The 18,147-nt window shown below is 40.8% G+C and overlaps 1 protein-coding gene across 2 annotated transcripts; it reads right to left on the reverse strand.

The window, feature by feature from the left end:
* Window positions 1-581: 581 nt before the first annotated feature.
* Window positions 582-16,193, reverse strand: LOC145717020 (FRAS1-related extracellular matrix protein 1-like). 2 transcript variants are annotated; one of them, XM_081803001.1, is made up of 6 exons: window positions 13,098-16,193; window positions 12,285-12,375; window positions 10,805-10,972; window positions 7,324-7,532; window positions 4,460-4,553; window positions 582-1,010 (listed from the first exon to the last, which is right to left on the reverse strand). In XM_081803001.1, exons 1-6 carry the CDS (start codon window positions 13,313-13,315, stop codon window positions 750-752), a joined length of 1,041 nt encoding a protein of 346 aa, XP_081659127.1. In that variant the 5' UTR covers window positions 13,316-16,193; the 3' UTR covers window positions 582-749. The 2 variants fall into 2 exon arrangements, with proteins under 2 accessions (XP_081659127.1, XP_081659128.1); XM_081803002.1 differs by lacking the exon at window positions 10,805-10,972.
* Between the last annotated feature and the right edge of the window lie 1,954 nt (window positions 16,194-18,147).

Raw genomic sequence — 18,147 nt, forward strand, 5'->3', positions numbered from 1 at the left:
CTAGCTGATGATTCAGTAAACTTTTTTTTTTTTTTATTAAGTAATCTCTGTACCCAACATGGGGCTCGAACTCATGACCCCAAGAACAAGAGTCATGTGCTCTACCAACTGAGCCAGTCAAGTGCCCCTTAAAATTAATATTATAATTATCGTAGGGTGCTTACTTCAGGCATTTCTGCTATGATGTATGGATCCCAAAGCTGTGATGGTCAAAAAAAGTCTTCTTCAAATTGACCAAAAAGGAATGCAGACAACCCAGGGTGAATTAAAGGTCTAAGGGGGAAGCATCGGAAACAAAGCAGCAATAATACGTGCTCCTTCTCCATTCTGAAATTCATTACATTACTGAGATCAGAAATCCTTCTAGGGCGCCTGGGTGGCTCAGTTGGTTAAGCGACTGCCTTCGGCTCGGGTCGTGATCCTGGAGTCCCGGGATCGAGTCCCGCATCGGGCTCCCTGCTCGGCAAGGAGTCTGCTTCTCCCTCTGACCCTCCCCCCTCTCATGCTCTCTGTCTCTCATTCTCTCTCTCTCAAATAAATAAATAAAATCTTTAAAAAAAAAAAAAAGAAATCCTTCTAAATATGGTGATTATACTTACAAAAGGGGATACAGACTGCTGCTTCTGCTGCTTTTTTTTTAAAGGAAGCAAGCATTAAGACTGTTCGATTATCAGAGTGCCCAGCAAGGAGTGGGGTTACGACTCTGTGGTGGTGCTTGCATCCGCTCACTCACACTGGTCGCCGTGTGATCACTCACCCGTGTGTTTGTATGTCACAGCCCCTGAGATGACATCTCCCTGAGAGAACTGATCCACTGTGACTCCAGCTTTCCTCACCACGCCATGCTGAGGCTCTCGAGCGATCACAAACATCAGCTTCAAGTCATCACTGTCCACATCAGTAGCCAAAATGTATTCAGAGGTGATGACCACCTCTTCGCCCTCTGAGCAATGCATCATGGGGATGAGGTCAGCCTTTAGGATTGGTGGCTCATCATTTACAGGGAACACCTAGGGGGAAAAATGCATGTTTTCAAGAAAAAAGAAAGCAATGACAAATTGCCCAACTGGTAAACCATAGCTCATCATTGGAATGACAGGCATTTTCGATCTTCCAGACACAAGAAACAATAGCCATGGAATTTGGCCAAGCAGGCTGTATCTTCTCCCCATATGAACCATCTTGTAAGAAATGGCCAACATGAGAGACATTTGAGGTAGGAATGGAAGAGTATGGTTATGGTTTGGGACTCAAAGCTCTCATTTGTTTCTAGAGAGACAAAATATAAATGTAATACAAAGCAGTCTTCACACTAAAGTCCCTATCCTCCTTCGTTATATTCACACATATTCCAGAGGAAATCTGGTCCTTGTGGTCTGATGCATTTATATTTACCACACCAGAGTTATTTATATTTCAAATTATTTGGTGATTACAAAGCTTTCATCGACCCTCAACTTCCTGCCACCCAGGAAGTTTCTCCAAACTTACAATAAGCAGCAGCTTATTTCGAACATTTTGAGTTACCTCTGAAACTCTATAACCATTAAATCAATCCCAGGCTTCAACTTGACAAAACATTTTTCTCTCATTGTCATGAAAATAAAGCTCTAAGTAGAAAGGGAAAAAAGAGCAATATGGGTCCACCCTGTCGCTCCGAATCTAACAGGATGATGCAGACACTTGAAAAGGCAAGTCTTTTATTATTTTTTAATTTTTAAAAAAGATTTATTTATTTATTTGAGAAAGAGAGAGAGAGAACGCAAGCAGGGGGAAGGGCAGAGGTGGTCACGCAACAGAGGGAGAGGGAATCCCAAGCAGACTCCACACTGAGTGTGGGGCTCAATCTCACGACTCTGAGACCCTGACCTGAGCTGAAATCAAGAGTTGGGGGCTGGACCAACTGAGCCACCCAGGTGCCCCCAAAAGGCAAGTCTTTTAAATCGGAATGAAAGACATTCTGCCTCTGAGGTCCCAGTCGCAACTTGGTGTGTGTGCTACACGTTTAGTTATCAAGTCCGGCCTGTGGATACTCTCAACCCCACATTTCCTGCCCCCTCGCTTCAGCCACGGGGATCTTTTCAAAATGTGGCTTTCATAACTCTGGTTCTCTTCAGATCATGTAAATGTTTCACCTTTTAAAATGTGGCTTTCATCAAGTCACTGCCTTATGGGGACCTTCAGCGTCTTCCTAGTGCTGCTGCAAGGATGTCTTAGGCCTCCTTTCATGCAATAGGGTGCCTCTGTCACCCCACTGCCTTTTCACCAGAAGACACTGAGTTCCTCCCATGTCCGATCTTTGCACCATCTCTGCATGTTCTCTCTGCCCCATGGCTCTGTAGAGTCAGCCCTCAGCTCTTGGCTCAGCTACTCTTTCCTTCAGATTACACATGGATTCTTCAGGGAAAACTTCTTTGACAACTCAGACTCATTAGGGACTTCTACCAATTACTCTCTTTTAGCACCCCACTTATTTGTAGAACACAGCCACATTTTAACTAATCAATTATTTCTGTGAGAATCTATTTAATATCTGCCTTCATCCCCTGCCTATAATCTCTAACAGAACGAGACTTTCTTTGTCATGTTCATCATCATATCCCAAGCATCTAGCATAGGAACTGGCCTATAGAAGGCACTTCTTAAATATTTATGGAGTAAATAAATGAATGAAGATAAATATGTATATATGATCTGAATACCCTGCTATTTAAACAGGCTAACAACTCTACAACAAATATACATGAAATTATTTTCATATTTTCCTTTAAAGGGTAGAGGGATGGGGTAATAGAAACACAGATTTATTTATTTAATCAAAGGTAAAAACAAAAAAGAATGCCATATTCTATTCTATTTTCTATTGGCTTATTAGGAAACAGTATCTTTGTTCAAGTCCTCTGAGTGGATTCATTAAAGACCCTCTTTATCACTGTTCTTGACTCTATTTGATGAATGTCACCAATACATCCATGATAACCACCTTACAAAATACAAAAGAGCCTCAGCTTTCAAATGGATAATAAAGTCCAAAGGCAACAGAATTTAAAACATTCCTCCTGGATAGAAAACAATCACACATAATTGTCCAAAAATTACCTGTACTTCTGGTTGGCTTCCAAGGGCCATGCCCTTTTATCTAAAAAGTAACAACAAACAGACTGTTTACACAGTCAAATGATTGATTTGGGGCAAGTCATGGAAACTTCTCGAACCTGTTTTCTTGCCTATAAAATGGAGCTAATTCCTTCTCCTCTACTGCCCTGTGCCAGAGATAATTCCTTCTACTTCTTAAAAATACTAGATGGATGTAATCATTCTTTTTTTTTTTTTTTAAAGATTTTTTATTTATTTGAGAGAGAGAGCACATGAGAGGGGGGAGGGTCAGAGGGAGAAGCAGACTCCCTGCTGAGCAGAGAGCCCGATGCGGGACTCGATCCAGGGACTCCAGGATCATGACCTGAGCCGAAGGCAGTCGCTTAACCAACTGAGCCACCCAGGCGCCCCTGGATGTAATCATTCTTAATTATTAACCATAAAAATGTCACACAAACACATTATTATCACTAATTATAATTTCATATCACAAAGATCTGACAAAATTCAAACAGAAATAGAATTTGGCAGATAAAAGTAAGAGGAGCACAATAATTCTTTCTGCAGACCTTCCTTTGTTACTAACTATAAATACCTGCAAATCCTGTGAGTTTTTTTTACTGACTGAAGTGGTCACACAACAGAGAAGCTCAGGGGTTCCCATCAACCTTAATGTGCAGATTTGTTTCAACATTTGTCAAAAGGGGGAATGTAATCATTTCTAACAGGTCTCAGAAAGAAGTGTATAGGACAGGAACTAATAAAGGGGCACCACACACATAAAGACATGGCTTCTTCCACACAAGAGGGAAAAGCCCAGTGATGCTAGCTGCTAAATAAATATTTCAGAGTGTTACAGCTCAAAAATATTAGAATCAATTTACACACAGAACCAATTGGTTTTTAAATTAAGTATCTGGGTTTGAGGTCCGAGTGGTTTAATCTTTAAGTGGATTAGAAAGAGAAACCAGTATGCCCATTTCACCAATATAACTTTGCTGTCTATTGCCTGTCCTGAGACATTCAGACATAGCAGGTATGCTCTTGAAGTCCACATGTTTCAAGTTCTATCAGGAACTCTTAAAAGGCTTCCAAAGCAGGAGGCTGGGTGGCTCAGTCGGTTGAGTGTCCAACTCTTGATTTCAGCTCAGGTCTTGATCTCAGGGTCGTGGGATCGAGCCCCACAACAGGCTCTGCACTGAGCGTGGAGCCTGCTTAAGATTCTCTCCCTCTCCCTCTGCCCGTCCCCACCCCACTTACATGCTCTCTCTCCCTCTCTCTCTCTCATTCTCAAAAAAAAAAAAAGGCTTCCAAACCAGATGCTTTATTTCTATATGAACAAGGGAGGAAACTTTCTACCCACCTCAACATGTAGAACAAATTCTGCTGAATTCGTGCCATCTGTGACCTCCAAGAATATGTCATCCTGAAGTCTCTCAGATCCATCATGCTGATACCTGTGGGGATGATATTTGCCACTAGCCCCTCAAGGCCACTGTGACAGTAGATGTCTGACTCAAAAGCTCCTCCATGGCTTTGGCCACATGGTCAATAAATGAATAACAAAAAAAACATAATCATGAAGTCACATACTTAAATACTCAAGTGTCCCTGAATGTAAAAAATTTGCTCCACCCTGGAAAAATGTGTTGTATGCATTCATAATTTGTCCCTCAATCCAAAATCAGTCCTTCAAGTTGCCACTGTGGCAATGGGAACCAGTTGGTGTAGTTCTGCTTACTTACGTAACACAAGGCTGGGGCCAGGGGGTGATTGAGACAGACAGTAGACAGGTAAAAGTGGGACACTGTGAATCTTGATGAGCCCCCTCCTCCCTTACTTTTAAGCCTAATCTTTCTGCTTGTGTTTTTGATCTATTCAGCTCTTCTCTAAAACTCTGATCTATGAATTATTTATTGCCTCTCTACTGCCATTTACCCTCTTCTTTTTACTAGCTCTCTTTCACTCAACCTATAAAGATTTTCGAATCTCTCCAGACTTAAAAATATTTTTCCTTGATTTAGCTTTGGCCCTACTTTCCTTTAATTTTCAGTCAAGTTTTATAACAAAACTGTCTAATTCAAGACTTTTCATCTACTCTCCAACCACTGTAGTGATACGTGGCAAGTTCTAAACAGCTGTTGAATTGAGCCAAATTTTTAGCTTATTGATGATTTGTCAAAGATAGGAAATAAGCCCTAGGAAATAAAATTAAAAGTTACATAAAAATAGTATATTGAGGGGCGCCTGGGTGGCTCAGTTGGTTGAGCATCCAACTCTTGGTTTCGGCTCCAGTCATGATCTCAGGGTCCTGGGATCAAGCCCTTGCTTGGGGCTCACACTCAGGGGGGAATCTGTTTGAGATTCTCTAACCCCCACCCTCACCCTGCTCATGCGCTCTCTCTCTCTCAAATAAATAAATCTAAAAAAAAAAAAGTATATCAAACATATATAAAACTTACATATGAAAAAATCCCGGGGCTAAAAGGTATTTTACTCAGGACTAGGCTCACCCATACACTGGGTAGGGACTCAGGTTTGGGTTCCATTCCATTCCAGTTTGGAATCCAGAATGGGATTCCATTCCAATGGTGAAGAAGGTCCACCTCCTAACCCCAGTATCCCTCCCACACTGCCTCCTATGCTCCCTGATATTTTCATCAAAAATAGGTATGTGATAATGTACTAATCCTATCTTACCATGCTAATACCCCTAAAAGGGCCAAGTAGAATCTAGGAGTACACATCCAAAGGCATGGCTATGGAATCAAACAGAATTTTCAAAACCAGACTCCTCCACATACTGGCTGAGTGACTTCAACCTCTTAGTTTCTTCAACTATAACATGAGAATACAACCATCTACCTTGTCAGGCTTGATCACTATAAAGATTAAATGGGGGGGGGGGAAACATAATGGCAAGTCTATTGAAGAGTCCTTGAATTATATGCGCTGGCAGATACTAGTACTTTTTTTTCTATCCATCATTCACTCCCTAGTAAGAATTACCTAAACAGAGCTCTTGTTCTAACATGTAACTAAGAGCTGAGAACCCTAAAAAGAAGGAAATTTTAATGAGAATAGGAGTGAGTAGTGAAAAAAGGTCAAGATATTGGAGACCATGAATAAACTTAACTAAACTAAATTTCAGATGAAATTGATCTTCCTATGCACATCCAAGCTCCTAGTCAACTTTCAAGTGTGGAATTAAGCATTTGATGTCTAATACCTTCTGAAAGGTCAAAATTCCCATTTACAATTTGAACTTATAAATAATAAGTCAACTAGTATATCTGTCTACCTGATCTGTGCTTTTGAGTACCTTGCATTGCTTTACAGAGAAGGCATTTTATGAAATTCTGTAATTTTGCGGTTATAGAACTGCAGTAGGTAGAAAAAATGAAAGACCTCAAGGTGAGGGGAACTGCTGTAGGACCTTGAGAAATGAATTGCTCTCTCTCTGACTGTCAGAAAACCAAGTACTACTCCATACCTTCCCAGCCTACCCTACATGTTTGCCTACAAGTCCCTTCCCAGTAGAATGGAATAAAAATTTACATTAAAGATACTGATCAGGGGCGCCTGGGTGGCTCAGTTGTTAAGCGTCTGCCTTCGGCTCAGGTCATGATCCCGGGGTCCTGGGATCGAGCCCCACATCGGGATCCCTGCTCCTCAGGAAGCTTTCTTCTCCCTCTCCCTCTGCATCCCCCTGCTTGTGTTCCTGCTCTCACTATCTCTCTCTGTCAAATAAATAAAAAAAATCTTTAAGAATAAATAAATAAATAAATACATACATACATAAATAAAGATACTGATCAACAGAATTTTATCCCAGAGTTTCCACGGTTGTGAAATTGGCTGTTCTTAAAGCCAAGTTCAACTATATAGGTTAGCCATATAGATTATTTCAGTCTATATCTAGTTTGGCTACTATCTCTTGTGATATGTACAGTTGCAGCAAATTTAATATTCACAGTAATTAATTTCTGTTGTTCAAATATCCAAAAAGTCATTCCCACTGGTACAAGCAAGCCAGATGGAAAGAAAATGTCTGGAGGGAAATTAAAAGTTTGTCATTTCTAATTTTCAACTGACCCTTGAAAGTATTAATTGGCATGCTGGCACCGCTGAAAAAGTTGAACAAACTTCTTTCTCTTACTCTGCCTCACAACTGATCCAGATGAAGGCCAAAGCATATCAAAAAATAAATCCAGGAAATGTTCTAACCTAACTTTTAAGGCACAGAGGTCTCCCCAAGAAAATGTGCCTCCTGTGTTTAGAGGAAATCCATCCAGCTCCACCCTTCCACACTGAGGCAATCTTTGTAGGGAGAGGCAGATGTTGTCCAGTTCGGTATCCACATCAGAAACCAGAATGTTCTCTGTGCTGATGACACACTGACCTCCCTCAGTCACTCTCAGGGCATTGGTAAACACCTAAAAAGAAGGAAGAAAACATTCAAAGTCTTGTTCCATGAACTATCCCTGAAGACTGAGCTCATTAAATAAATAGAAAACTTCTAGTACCACCTTCACATGCATGTCAATTAATTTTTTAAGGATATGGTAAAGGGGACAAGTTCATAGCTGAACCTTTTGGCTGAAAAATATTTTTTACTAAACATTTCCAATTCTAAGCATTGAGGTATACAAAGAAGCAAGGCAGATTCATAACCGTGAAAGTATCTACGTTTCATTTACCTCAGACCCCCTTATAGTGGAAACAGCAACCAAACTAGTTCCTATTGGTGCTAAATAAAGAAAATAGTAACATCCATCATCATGTCCACACCCACCATTGCTGGATACATATATACCTTCACCTAGACAACGAACAACAATTATATCAAATTCCCCTAGAGGAAAGAATCCATCCCTTTTTTTCACCCTAAAAATTCTTAAAGATTTGGGAAATTGTTTGGAGCTTCTAAGTGTCAATTATAATGAGTATTTTACAGATGGAAGTAGAGCAGAAGACTGGAGATTGAAGATTCCACAAGAAATATTTTATTCAAACATCAGACAAATAATTAAGCTATAAAGATAACTTTTGATGACCGAAAAACCCACTACTCAACCAACAATTCATATGAAAGTAAAAAGCAAGTAAGAAGGGCTTGGGATATTTTACTGCTACATTGGGACTTGGCAAGACGTGTTCTATGGTCAAATAAGGCTTGAGAACAGTCATGTACAATATCTTCACTTGGAGATTTATAAGGCGTGTAAGTATATTCAGCGTTCTGAGGTCCTGCAGTAGAAACATTGGTGAACTTTGTTTAGCCTATCATTCTCCCAAATTCATATTACTACACAGAAGTAAAAGCAAGCAGATAGAGTTAGGGTACCAATCATGGGCTCTGAAGGTTCCCTTGCAAAAGGTCTGAGGTGAGTGCCTCACCCATGTGAGGATACAGCATTCTTGGAGGAAGAAGCCACACTCTTCAGACCAGCTGCCACTCCCAGAAAGGAGAATGTTCCTGAGGAAAAAGCTGGGCGGGGGTGGGGGGGGTAGGAGATAGGCAGAAGAAAGGGAAGTGAGCAAGGAGAAGTCACAGTCTCCAGTCAGAGCCCTGCTCTATCCTCCTGCCCATCAGGGCGCAGCTGCCCCAAGGCAGCCCCCCTGGGTCATGGGAATTTCGAGACCAACCACCATGAGACACTTGCCTTCTAGTCTTCAATAAACTACCTCTACTAGCAAAGGAAAACATAAAACAAGACTTCTCTTCTCTCCCTACAATGACTCTCACCCCCATCCTTCCCACATGCCTTACTCTTACATTTTTACTGTTTGTAGGAGAAAGAAAGAATATTCCTATTAAAAGAGGAGCATTATTTTTGAAACAAGGTCCATATCTGCTAGCCTCATTGATTTCCAAGTTGCATCAATTAATACCTCGAGTTGCTAATGTTTCAAGGGATATACTCTGCTATACTCTGGGGTTTTAAAATATATATGCATTTTAGGGCAGCTTTCAAAAAATAAAAGCATAAGGCTAATTTGCCCCAGCTCATTTCATCACTAACTTTTCAGTCTCTGCCCAAACCTAGTACTTAGGTTTTGGGGCTTTCCTGTGAGCATCATATTAAGATCACCTCATGGTTATTACTTAACTCAGATATCTGTGGGTATTTCATGCCAGGAAACCACTCGCGTGTCTGGTTTCACTAGAGCCACTCATTTTTTAATTTTATTTTTAATGTTCTCAGTTCTCTAAGGTATGATTTCATTTGTCCCATACAGTATAGGAAAAAGAAGCCACTATGCCACATTAGCCCTGACTCCTCATATCTATTCCATCTACCTTCAGATGAGAGAGGTAACTGTTCACTTCACCATTTCTAGTTTTCTTGTTTTCTCCACAGATCATTTTTCTCTAGCAAGACGTTTGGGTTGCGTTGCATAAAACACTACTTCTCTCCATGATTGTTTTAGAAAAAGCCTTGGCTTCTTTAGATGCTGGGCTAGTTCAGGGCATGTATCTCATACACAGAAAAGAATGGTCTGAATAAGATCTAATCAAATTAACAGACATTCTAAACTGTTTCTTCCACAGGGAATGTGATCTGGTCCCTGACAGGGAAGGAATCAAAGAATATAGTTCAGATTCTTTTGTCTTTTGTGTGAGCTCTTTGGCGCATCTTCTGCCAAAAATGGCAAGTTCCAAGGTCTGAGGGGGCAGGCCAGCGATGTAAATGAGTGTGCTCAGCTGGGTGGGGCCTTTGGAGCCTGGAGAGCAGGCCCAGGCAGCTGCTGCTGGGGGTAAGTGAGTTCACTGTTCCTAGAGTTCCCAAATTTTCAAGAGAAGCCAGAAAGCCAGACTTGATATGAAACTTCCTGATGTGTAAATGTTGGCAACTCATTAATTAAAAGTATTGTTTGGCTCTATCAGAACAGTTCTGTGGGTTGGGTAAGCCCCTTGGTCCCTCAGACTGAGACCTCTGCCCTCCAACTTCAGGCAGATGTAGAGATGGGGAGGAGGGAGCTGGAAAGAGAGCCTCAGGGCTCCCAGCTGTCCTCCAGGTAGGTACCTGGAAGGTGACCTCTTTCCTTAGGGATGAGACATGTCTGGGTTCTCATGCCTCTGCTTCCTACCTTGTCTTTCCACTTCTGAGGGGAAAATTAGCCCAAGAATAGCCACACAAGTTAAGTCTAACCCTCTGATGGGGTTTGGAACAAACTTTCATTATGAAGTCCAGCCTCACAGATAAGATGCACAAGGTAACATCATCTTTGTAGTTCAGTTTTAATAAGAGACCCAACTGTTTGACCATTTATGTCAGCACTGGGGCTGGGATGGGAGAGGATAAAAGAACCCATCTTAAGTCATTTGAAAAATTAAGCGAGCATAGAGTTGGCCTGCAATGAGAGTAAATAAGTCCTTCCGGTTGCTAAGAGACCCATAACTTAATCCCCTTCCCCTGATCAGCATGTGAGACTTAGCAGAAAGGAAAGGAAAGAGTTTTTGATAAAGCTTTGAAAATAATGCCAAATTCAGCAACTGGAAAATCTCACCTTTTAGACAGAAAGACCCTTGGGAGGTGAAAGACTCCCCTCCCCTTTTTTTCCTACACTGTAGCTGAAAAATTAAAAAGTTCTGGAAAATAGCCTAAAGAAAAGTTAGCATTTCCACTAAGTCTTCAAGTCTTTCTTTTCTTTCCTTAGGTCTTCCCGCCTCTTTATCTTTCACATCAAACATCGTACATACCTCAGGAACTTGATTGTCCACTGGAAGAATTGTAATGTTAAAGCAGATCCCGTGCAAAGTGCCACCATGTTGGTTACTGATGGAAAAGGCAAACTGGACATGTCCCGGATGGAGGCCTATATCTCTCATGGGTGGCATGTAGGCCACTTTCATGTGGTTCACAGCATGCTGCAAAGCAAATCGAGATGGACACGTGGGTGCCCATCTGCAAGGATCAGAGACTTTCAGAGAGCTAGGTCTCTGAGACCCATCATGTTGACATCCAACACTGGAAATGCCAACATCATCACTTTGAAGAGTCCAAAAAGTTCTATTTTATAAATCGCTTTTTCTAAAACCAGGAGGGAAAAGAACAAAGAAATTAAGTAAATATGTCAAGTGCTTGACACCAGCCAACTCTATAAAAGACAGGAGATGTGAATTTCAACCCAGCTCCACCACAAATTAGCTGTGTGATATTGGTCAAGTTACTTAAACTTGTGAGGCCTCTGTTTCCTTATCACTACAATAAATAAAATAATAAAATAATAGTACTAAGCACATGGGGTTTACATACTCATTTGCATCATCTAACTACAGTGAGATTAGGCAGAATTAGCCCTACGGACAGGGGTAGTTGCTGCCTAAGTATTCATCACCATTACTGTGACTCTCAGGGGAGTATTCAGGGAAGAGTCCACAGGAAGGGGGAGAAGGTTGGTGAAGAATTTGGGATGGTAGTAGGTATTGTAAGTTGAATGTGTTCCCCCAAAAAAGATATGTTGAGGTCCTAACCTCTAGTACCTCAAAATATGATCTTATTTGGGAATGGGGTTGTTGCAGCTGTAATCAGTTAAGATAAAGTGTAGTCACACTGAAGCGTGAGCCCTTCATGAAATATAACTTGTGTCCTCATAAGAAGAGAGAGACATGTAGAGAGAAGACAGCCATAGGATGACAGAGGCAGAGTGAAGTGATGATCCACAAGCCAAAGAAGGTCAAAGAGTCCAAAGAAGAGGCAAGGAAGGCTTCCCCTACAGGGTTTCAGAAAATTGCGACCCTGACAACACCTTTACTTCAGACTTCCAGCCTCCAGAACTTCGAGACAGTAAGTCTGTTATTTTAAGCCACTCAGTTTGTGGTACCTACGGCAGCCCTAGGAAACTAATACGGTAGGATCTAGACTACTTGAATGTGTTAGAATAAAACCATAGGCACCAGGTCTGTAAATCAGAGCCCTGCTACTGGTAAAACGATGCAAAAAAGCTGTGCTGAATTATAACAAGATTTTGAAATCATATCCAGCCCAATGAAGCATTGTCAAGTAGATGGCACATGCTAAATAAAAGTCTGCAAGCAGAAAGAACGTAGACATCAAGCATTTGATACTTTTGACGTATGTCAAAGGCCATCATTCTCAAGTGCAACACTAGGAGTGTCATCCCTTCTCTCAGAAGACACCTCCATCATGTTTGGTCAACATTTCAGCATAGCATCATACCTGAGTGAATGATCTCAGCCCCGGGGCTGCAGGATTTTTGGTCAGCTTTGGAATGCTATCGACCATAAACAATTTCCCAGCATCCAGATGTCTAAAGAGAGATACAGGAGAACACATCAGCTAATTTTCCAGGCAAGAAACATTAAGTCAAAGAGCCTGCAACCAAATTTTCCAAAGCTACAAATGCTCATTGCAAGAAGAAATCAAATGTTCCATCTTCATATTCTCTCTTGCGGGGGTGGGGGTGGGGGTGGGGGTGGTTCTAGCCTTCTGTCCAGAATCATCAATGCCATTCTTATGACTGCAGAAACTATGTACAGAATTTTCTATTTTGATTTCATGAAAGTGAATTGTTCTTCTCATCCTAAAAAATGTTTCCTTGCTATCATGTACATGACACAAGCCTCAGGTATATTCATGCCACTTTTCTGATTGGGATTATAGAATATGACCATTTTGTGGCCTGCAATATCTGAAAATAGTGTTATAAAGATAAAATAAATTTTTATTAAAAAGACAAAAATAACATTCTCTTTAGAAAAAAAGGAATGTTGTATGAAAAAAAAGATTAAAGACTATTTTAAGCTTACCTAAGCTGAAGACACTATAAGTGGCAGGTCACTTACCAATTAATACAGCTTTTGAAGGGAGGTATGAAATAAGTTTGAGATTACAGTAAATGCGGAATTGAATACAAGTTCATGTCTGACCAACAGAGCAACTGAACCACAGTACTGTATATGGACACTTGCAACTCAGTCCTTGGACACAACCCTCAACAAATAGCCCAGGTGATGACTTCTCAAGAGATACCTGTGGCCGAAAGAGAAAAATGGAGGTGTCGTTATCGTGTAGAGAAGCTCCCTGTCATATTCTGTATCTATATAATGTAGATGTTTCTTAGTTATGTAGGCCACCTCAGTTTCCTTGACAACCAAATGCCGAGAAACTCCAGGGGCCTCTTTTGGAAGCTGGTCATCCACTGGAGTGATATGGATGGTCACCACCTGGAAAGAAATTACCTGTGCCATTAATTTGAAATACCAAAGGACACCAAAGAAAACACCCCACAATCACCCAGTCATGGTTAAGATGCTTTTCAAAAACTCCCATTTGTAATATACTTCCATTGAAATGATTCAGGAGCTATTAAGAACATGGGCCAAAAATGGAACATTCTTACCCACTTAATGTTATATTTTAAGAATAGAATTATCCCAATTATAGTTAATGCAGCCATGAATGCTATAGAACAGGCACATAATACACAAAATATGTTCCTGATTTTATTTCTACTTCTCCCTTGCACCAACAACCTGTGCTTTCTCTCACTACCATCCTCCATTCAGTCATTGATCCTAGAAACCTTGTCATGACTTTTGGTTCCTTCCTCTCCACTGACACATAACACATCTCCAAGTCCCAGAGTTTCTGCTTACCAAATTTCCTATGCCATGACCACACCCTGCCCCCACCCCAACTGTCATTCCCACTCTTACTGGTCTAGCTCCAGCTCTCATCGTTGTTTCCCTACATTATTGCAACAGCTTCCTGTAAGCCCTAACTCCAATACCTAATCTAGACTTTACATATCTCTAGTCTTCTCTTTAAAAAAAAAAAATGCAAGTCAAATCAGTTATTCCTCTCCCCAAAAAACTAAAGAACCACTCGGGAGGGATTAAATTATTCAAGCTCCTCAGCATAGCACCCAAGACCTCCACGGCTTAGACACACTCTATTTTTCAACTTTATCTTGTACCACCTTTCAACATTAACCCAGGACGCTAGATGAGCACAAGATACCAGGCTGTAGTTATCAAGCAGGTCTCTATGCTCTGGATCATGCTGTTCCTTCAATCTGCAATGCTTTTCTGCTTTCTCCAGCAACTTGAGTCTTTCTTACCCTGGAGGGTTCTTCTTAAAACTTTGCCCAATTTCTTGGGGTTCCTGCGTGGCTCAGTCAGTTAAGCGTTCAACTCTTAATTTTGACTCAGATCATGGTCTCGGGGTCATGAGATTGAGTTCTGCATCAGGCTGCCCGCTCAATGGGGAGTCTGCTTGAGATTCTTTCCCTCTGCCCCTCCCCTACCCCCACATGTGCTTGCTCTCTCTAAAAGAAATAAATCAATCTTAAAAAAAAAAAAAACTTTGCCCAATTTCTCAGTTGGAATTATTTTTGAATTTTGCTTATCCCTCAACAAACATTATTATTTTATATTGCCTTGTATTAATTTTCAGTAGTTCACATGTCGGTCTCTCCTAGACTAAAATATCCACAAAGGGAGAATCATAGCCTAGTGCAAACCATGTGGAATTTGTCAGTGGACAGACAGTTAAAATGCAGAGTATACCACTCAGTAGTTATTAATCTTGAACAAGTCACTCGGCCTTTTTGGGTGTCAGTTTTATTGGTTCGTTAAGTGTAACAACAACAATCTCACAGAGTTGCTTTGAGAATCAAATATCACCACGTAGATAAGTATCTGGCACACAGTAGGTGCTCAATAAATATTATGTTCATTTCCGTTGCTCCACAAAAACTGGTATCCTATTTTATAGACAGGGAGATACTTCATCAGTGTTCGCTAACTCAGTCAACATGGCCTATTTGTGATTTTTTTAATTCTTAAACTCATACTCACAGGTTTGGGATCATGTAAGAGGACAAGGCAACTTTGCCAAACAGCTTTTATCATCACATTTATTTTTTTTCCAATAATCCATAACTGGTAGCGAGAAGGCAATTACTAACTCTTTCTCAAAATGGGACATTTGTTTGGCATCACGGATCTTTGCACAGCTTGATGCGTGAGAGTATTCTTACTCTGGTTCTAATTATTTTAATATTGTTACCAAAGCACAGATCAGCAATGCCAGTTTTGTCTACAATAATGGTGTTCACAATACTTAATTTGACAATGAAGAAAATTCCTTTGTAAATGGATGTACAAAGCAAAAACTAAAGCATGGTTAAGCTTTTTGATGATAAAGCCTGGGACATCAGCTCAGTCACCTACAAGCTAAGCTCCCTGAGGCAGATAATTTTACTCCTTTGGGGCTCAGTTTTTCTCTCTAGTAGCACAGTGAGTACCCAGTAGTAGGTGCTCAATTAATTAATTCCCTGTCTTCATCCTTCACTACTTTTACAAAAGCATACAACATATTTACTACTCCATTATGAAGCATTTCAATAATTAAAAACTAAAGCCAGTTATCAAAATAAAAGAACACAATGACAGTCATTTCTCCAGTCTCCTGGAGTCTGTGTCACAATTTTTTTTCCAATTACAGTTTTTTTGCTAATCTACAAAGTTCAGAAATTCTCTATGGGACCTCCCAGCCATAGTGTGCATCAGCGAGGCTCCACTTAATTGAAAAACTGGATTTAATATGGAAACAATAGTTATTGTGCCTTCAAAGAGACCATTTTCCATGCTAATTTATTCTCCAATGTGTTCTTTGTGTAAAAAGAATGTACAAGCATGCTTTTCTATACCCCTGTAGTAATTCTTGGTGGGCACATTTTTCAACATGCTTTATAATCACTTAAGTTGATGTATCTTTACATATTTATGCATGTTTAAACAATTATTGTACGTGTGTCTGTGGGTAAGAAAAATCCTATTTTAACAAGCTCCATAGAGAAATAAAGAATTCTCATTGTACTGAAATTTGGTTGTAAAAAAGACATTATTGAACACCCATTCCCAGACAATGAAAACCTAATGCCCCATCACTGGGCTCTTGCTGCTGACTCTCCCTACATCCCTCCAGTCTACTTATGGCCACAGGCACCTGCAAACAGACTTAGAGAGAATCTGAATATAAAGTGATAAAGCAGTACACAAAATGACAAAGCTTGACCTTGACCCTCAGAATCAGGCTTGATATATGATACCCCGACAGCTAGTATCTTTCTTTTTTTTTTTTTTTTAAAGATTTTATTTATTTATTTGACAGAGAGACACAGCGAGAGAGGGAACACAAGCAGGGGGAGTGGAGGAGGGAGAAGCAGGCTTCCCGCTGAGCAGGGAGCCCGATGCGGGACTTGATCCCAGGACCCTGGGATCATGACCTGAGCCGAAGGCAGACGCTTAATGACTGAGCCACCCAGGCGCCCCAGTATCTGACTTTCTTACAAGCCTGGGTTCTTGATCCTTTCTCTGTATCCGCTTTGATTTTTGCCTGATTCTTTATCTTGCATCTTCTTTTTGAGATTATCCAGCGCTATTTCTCTGCCCCAGGAACTACTACCCAAGTTAGCTTTGCCCACCCCACTCTCCAGTCTGACTTCTGACAAATGCCCATGCCCTGGGTGCCTCTTCTCTCATCCAGTCACATCCAGTTGCCTCCTCCCACTTGACCCACAGGCCTTTGTGGAACCTGCTTCCTTTCTTCCTCCATTTCTTAGTCCTCGTCCTGTCTCTCTCATCTATCTGTATTTTTCATTCTCCACTTTACTTCTTTTTTTTTTAAGTTTTTATTTTAAACACCCAGTGCTCATCATGACAAGTGCATGCCTTAATCCCCATCACCTATTTCACCCATTTCCCCCCACCACCCCATTTTACTTCTAATATCACTTCCTCCTGGTTTAAGATCTCTTACAGCTTAAGCCCTATAAAGGCCTCTGTGGAGAAGGATAAAGAAGGAAATAATTTTCAAAAACAAATTGAGCAGGTGAGGCTTTATTTGATGACAGTAATGACAACCAAGACAGAAAGAGAGAGGGGTTTCTTGCTGATGTGTAGACACACTGTTGGTTGGTGTGTCAGTCAACCTCTCTGACGAGCATTCAGTAGAGAAGGACAAGAGGAGGGAAAGGGCATCCCTGCTTATGTAACTTCTTTCCTGCTTTATGTGCATCGTGTCTCACCTGAGGACATCCTTGCTTTCTGTCTCTATGAAAGGCAGTTTTCCAACAGTGTGGCCTAAGCAATCTTGTGCCCTACTTTAATTTTTGGTGACCAGATTTTGCTGAATTTTTATCTGTAAGACATGACTAGATACTTGTCCAAATTGAAGACGCAATCATCAAGTAGACTAAATGATCATGCAAGTCCCTTAAAAATTAGAGTTTCAATGATGACATCAGGGGTTTACAACACAGAAACACTTACCAACACACACACACAATACTTGTTTTGTTGTTAGGCACACACTAATTCCTAGAAACTCTGAAGAATAAAGATTTACACTTATTCCTCCCTATGGCACTCCCTCCCCAGTTCCTACCAAATGTTTCAGTCTTCTTATTTTCTCTTACTTTCAAGAAAAATGGAAAGAACCAGAGTTCATTTTGGTACACACAAAAAAGCAGCTCTTGAGGCTCTACTTTGAGTCTTGAAACAAAGTCGGAAGATACAAGATAAATAATTTGTGATTCCTGCCATCAGTGAGCTCACAGTTGATCCAATAAAACAAATAATGGCCTCACATTTTAGTTATTTGATATCAGATCATATAAAAGGACAAGCTGAGCCAGCCTGGGAGAGTTATGGAATGGAGGGCATTGGGAAAGGATTCTTGGAGCAGGTGATGCTATAGCTGAGAGTAGGTCCATAATCTGGAGAAGGACCAAGCTAAAGCTGCCACTAGTCAGAAGTGGGGGAAAAAAAATGGATGCCAGAGGAATGCTACCAAACACTCTGCCACTGTATTAATGCGTTTTAATTGTCCTCATTTACAAGGATGTGGCTGATCTCCTCTATTCTTAAGAGATGTGAGGGATTCTGACGATAATTTAGCCCCCAAAAGATGAAGATTGGAACCAAAGCACTGGCAGTGCGGTGGAGAGCTAGAGACACATGAGAGAAATTTATCGATTTAGTAAGACCTGCTGACTGACCAGTTATACAGATAT

This window comes from Leptonychotes weddellii, chromosome 14 (assembly GCF_054177405.1).
Source record: "Leptonychotes weddellii isolate Sample4059 chromosome 14, ASM5417740v2, whole genome shotgun sequence".
NCBI classification, from domain to species: Eukaryota; Metazoa; Chordata; class Mammalia; order Carnivora; family Phocidae; genus Leptonychotes; species Leptonychotes weddellii.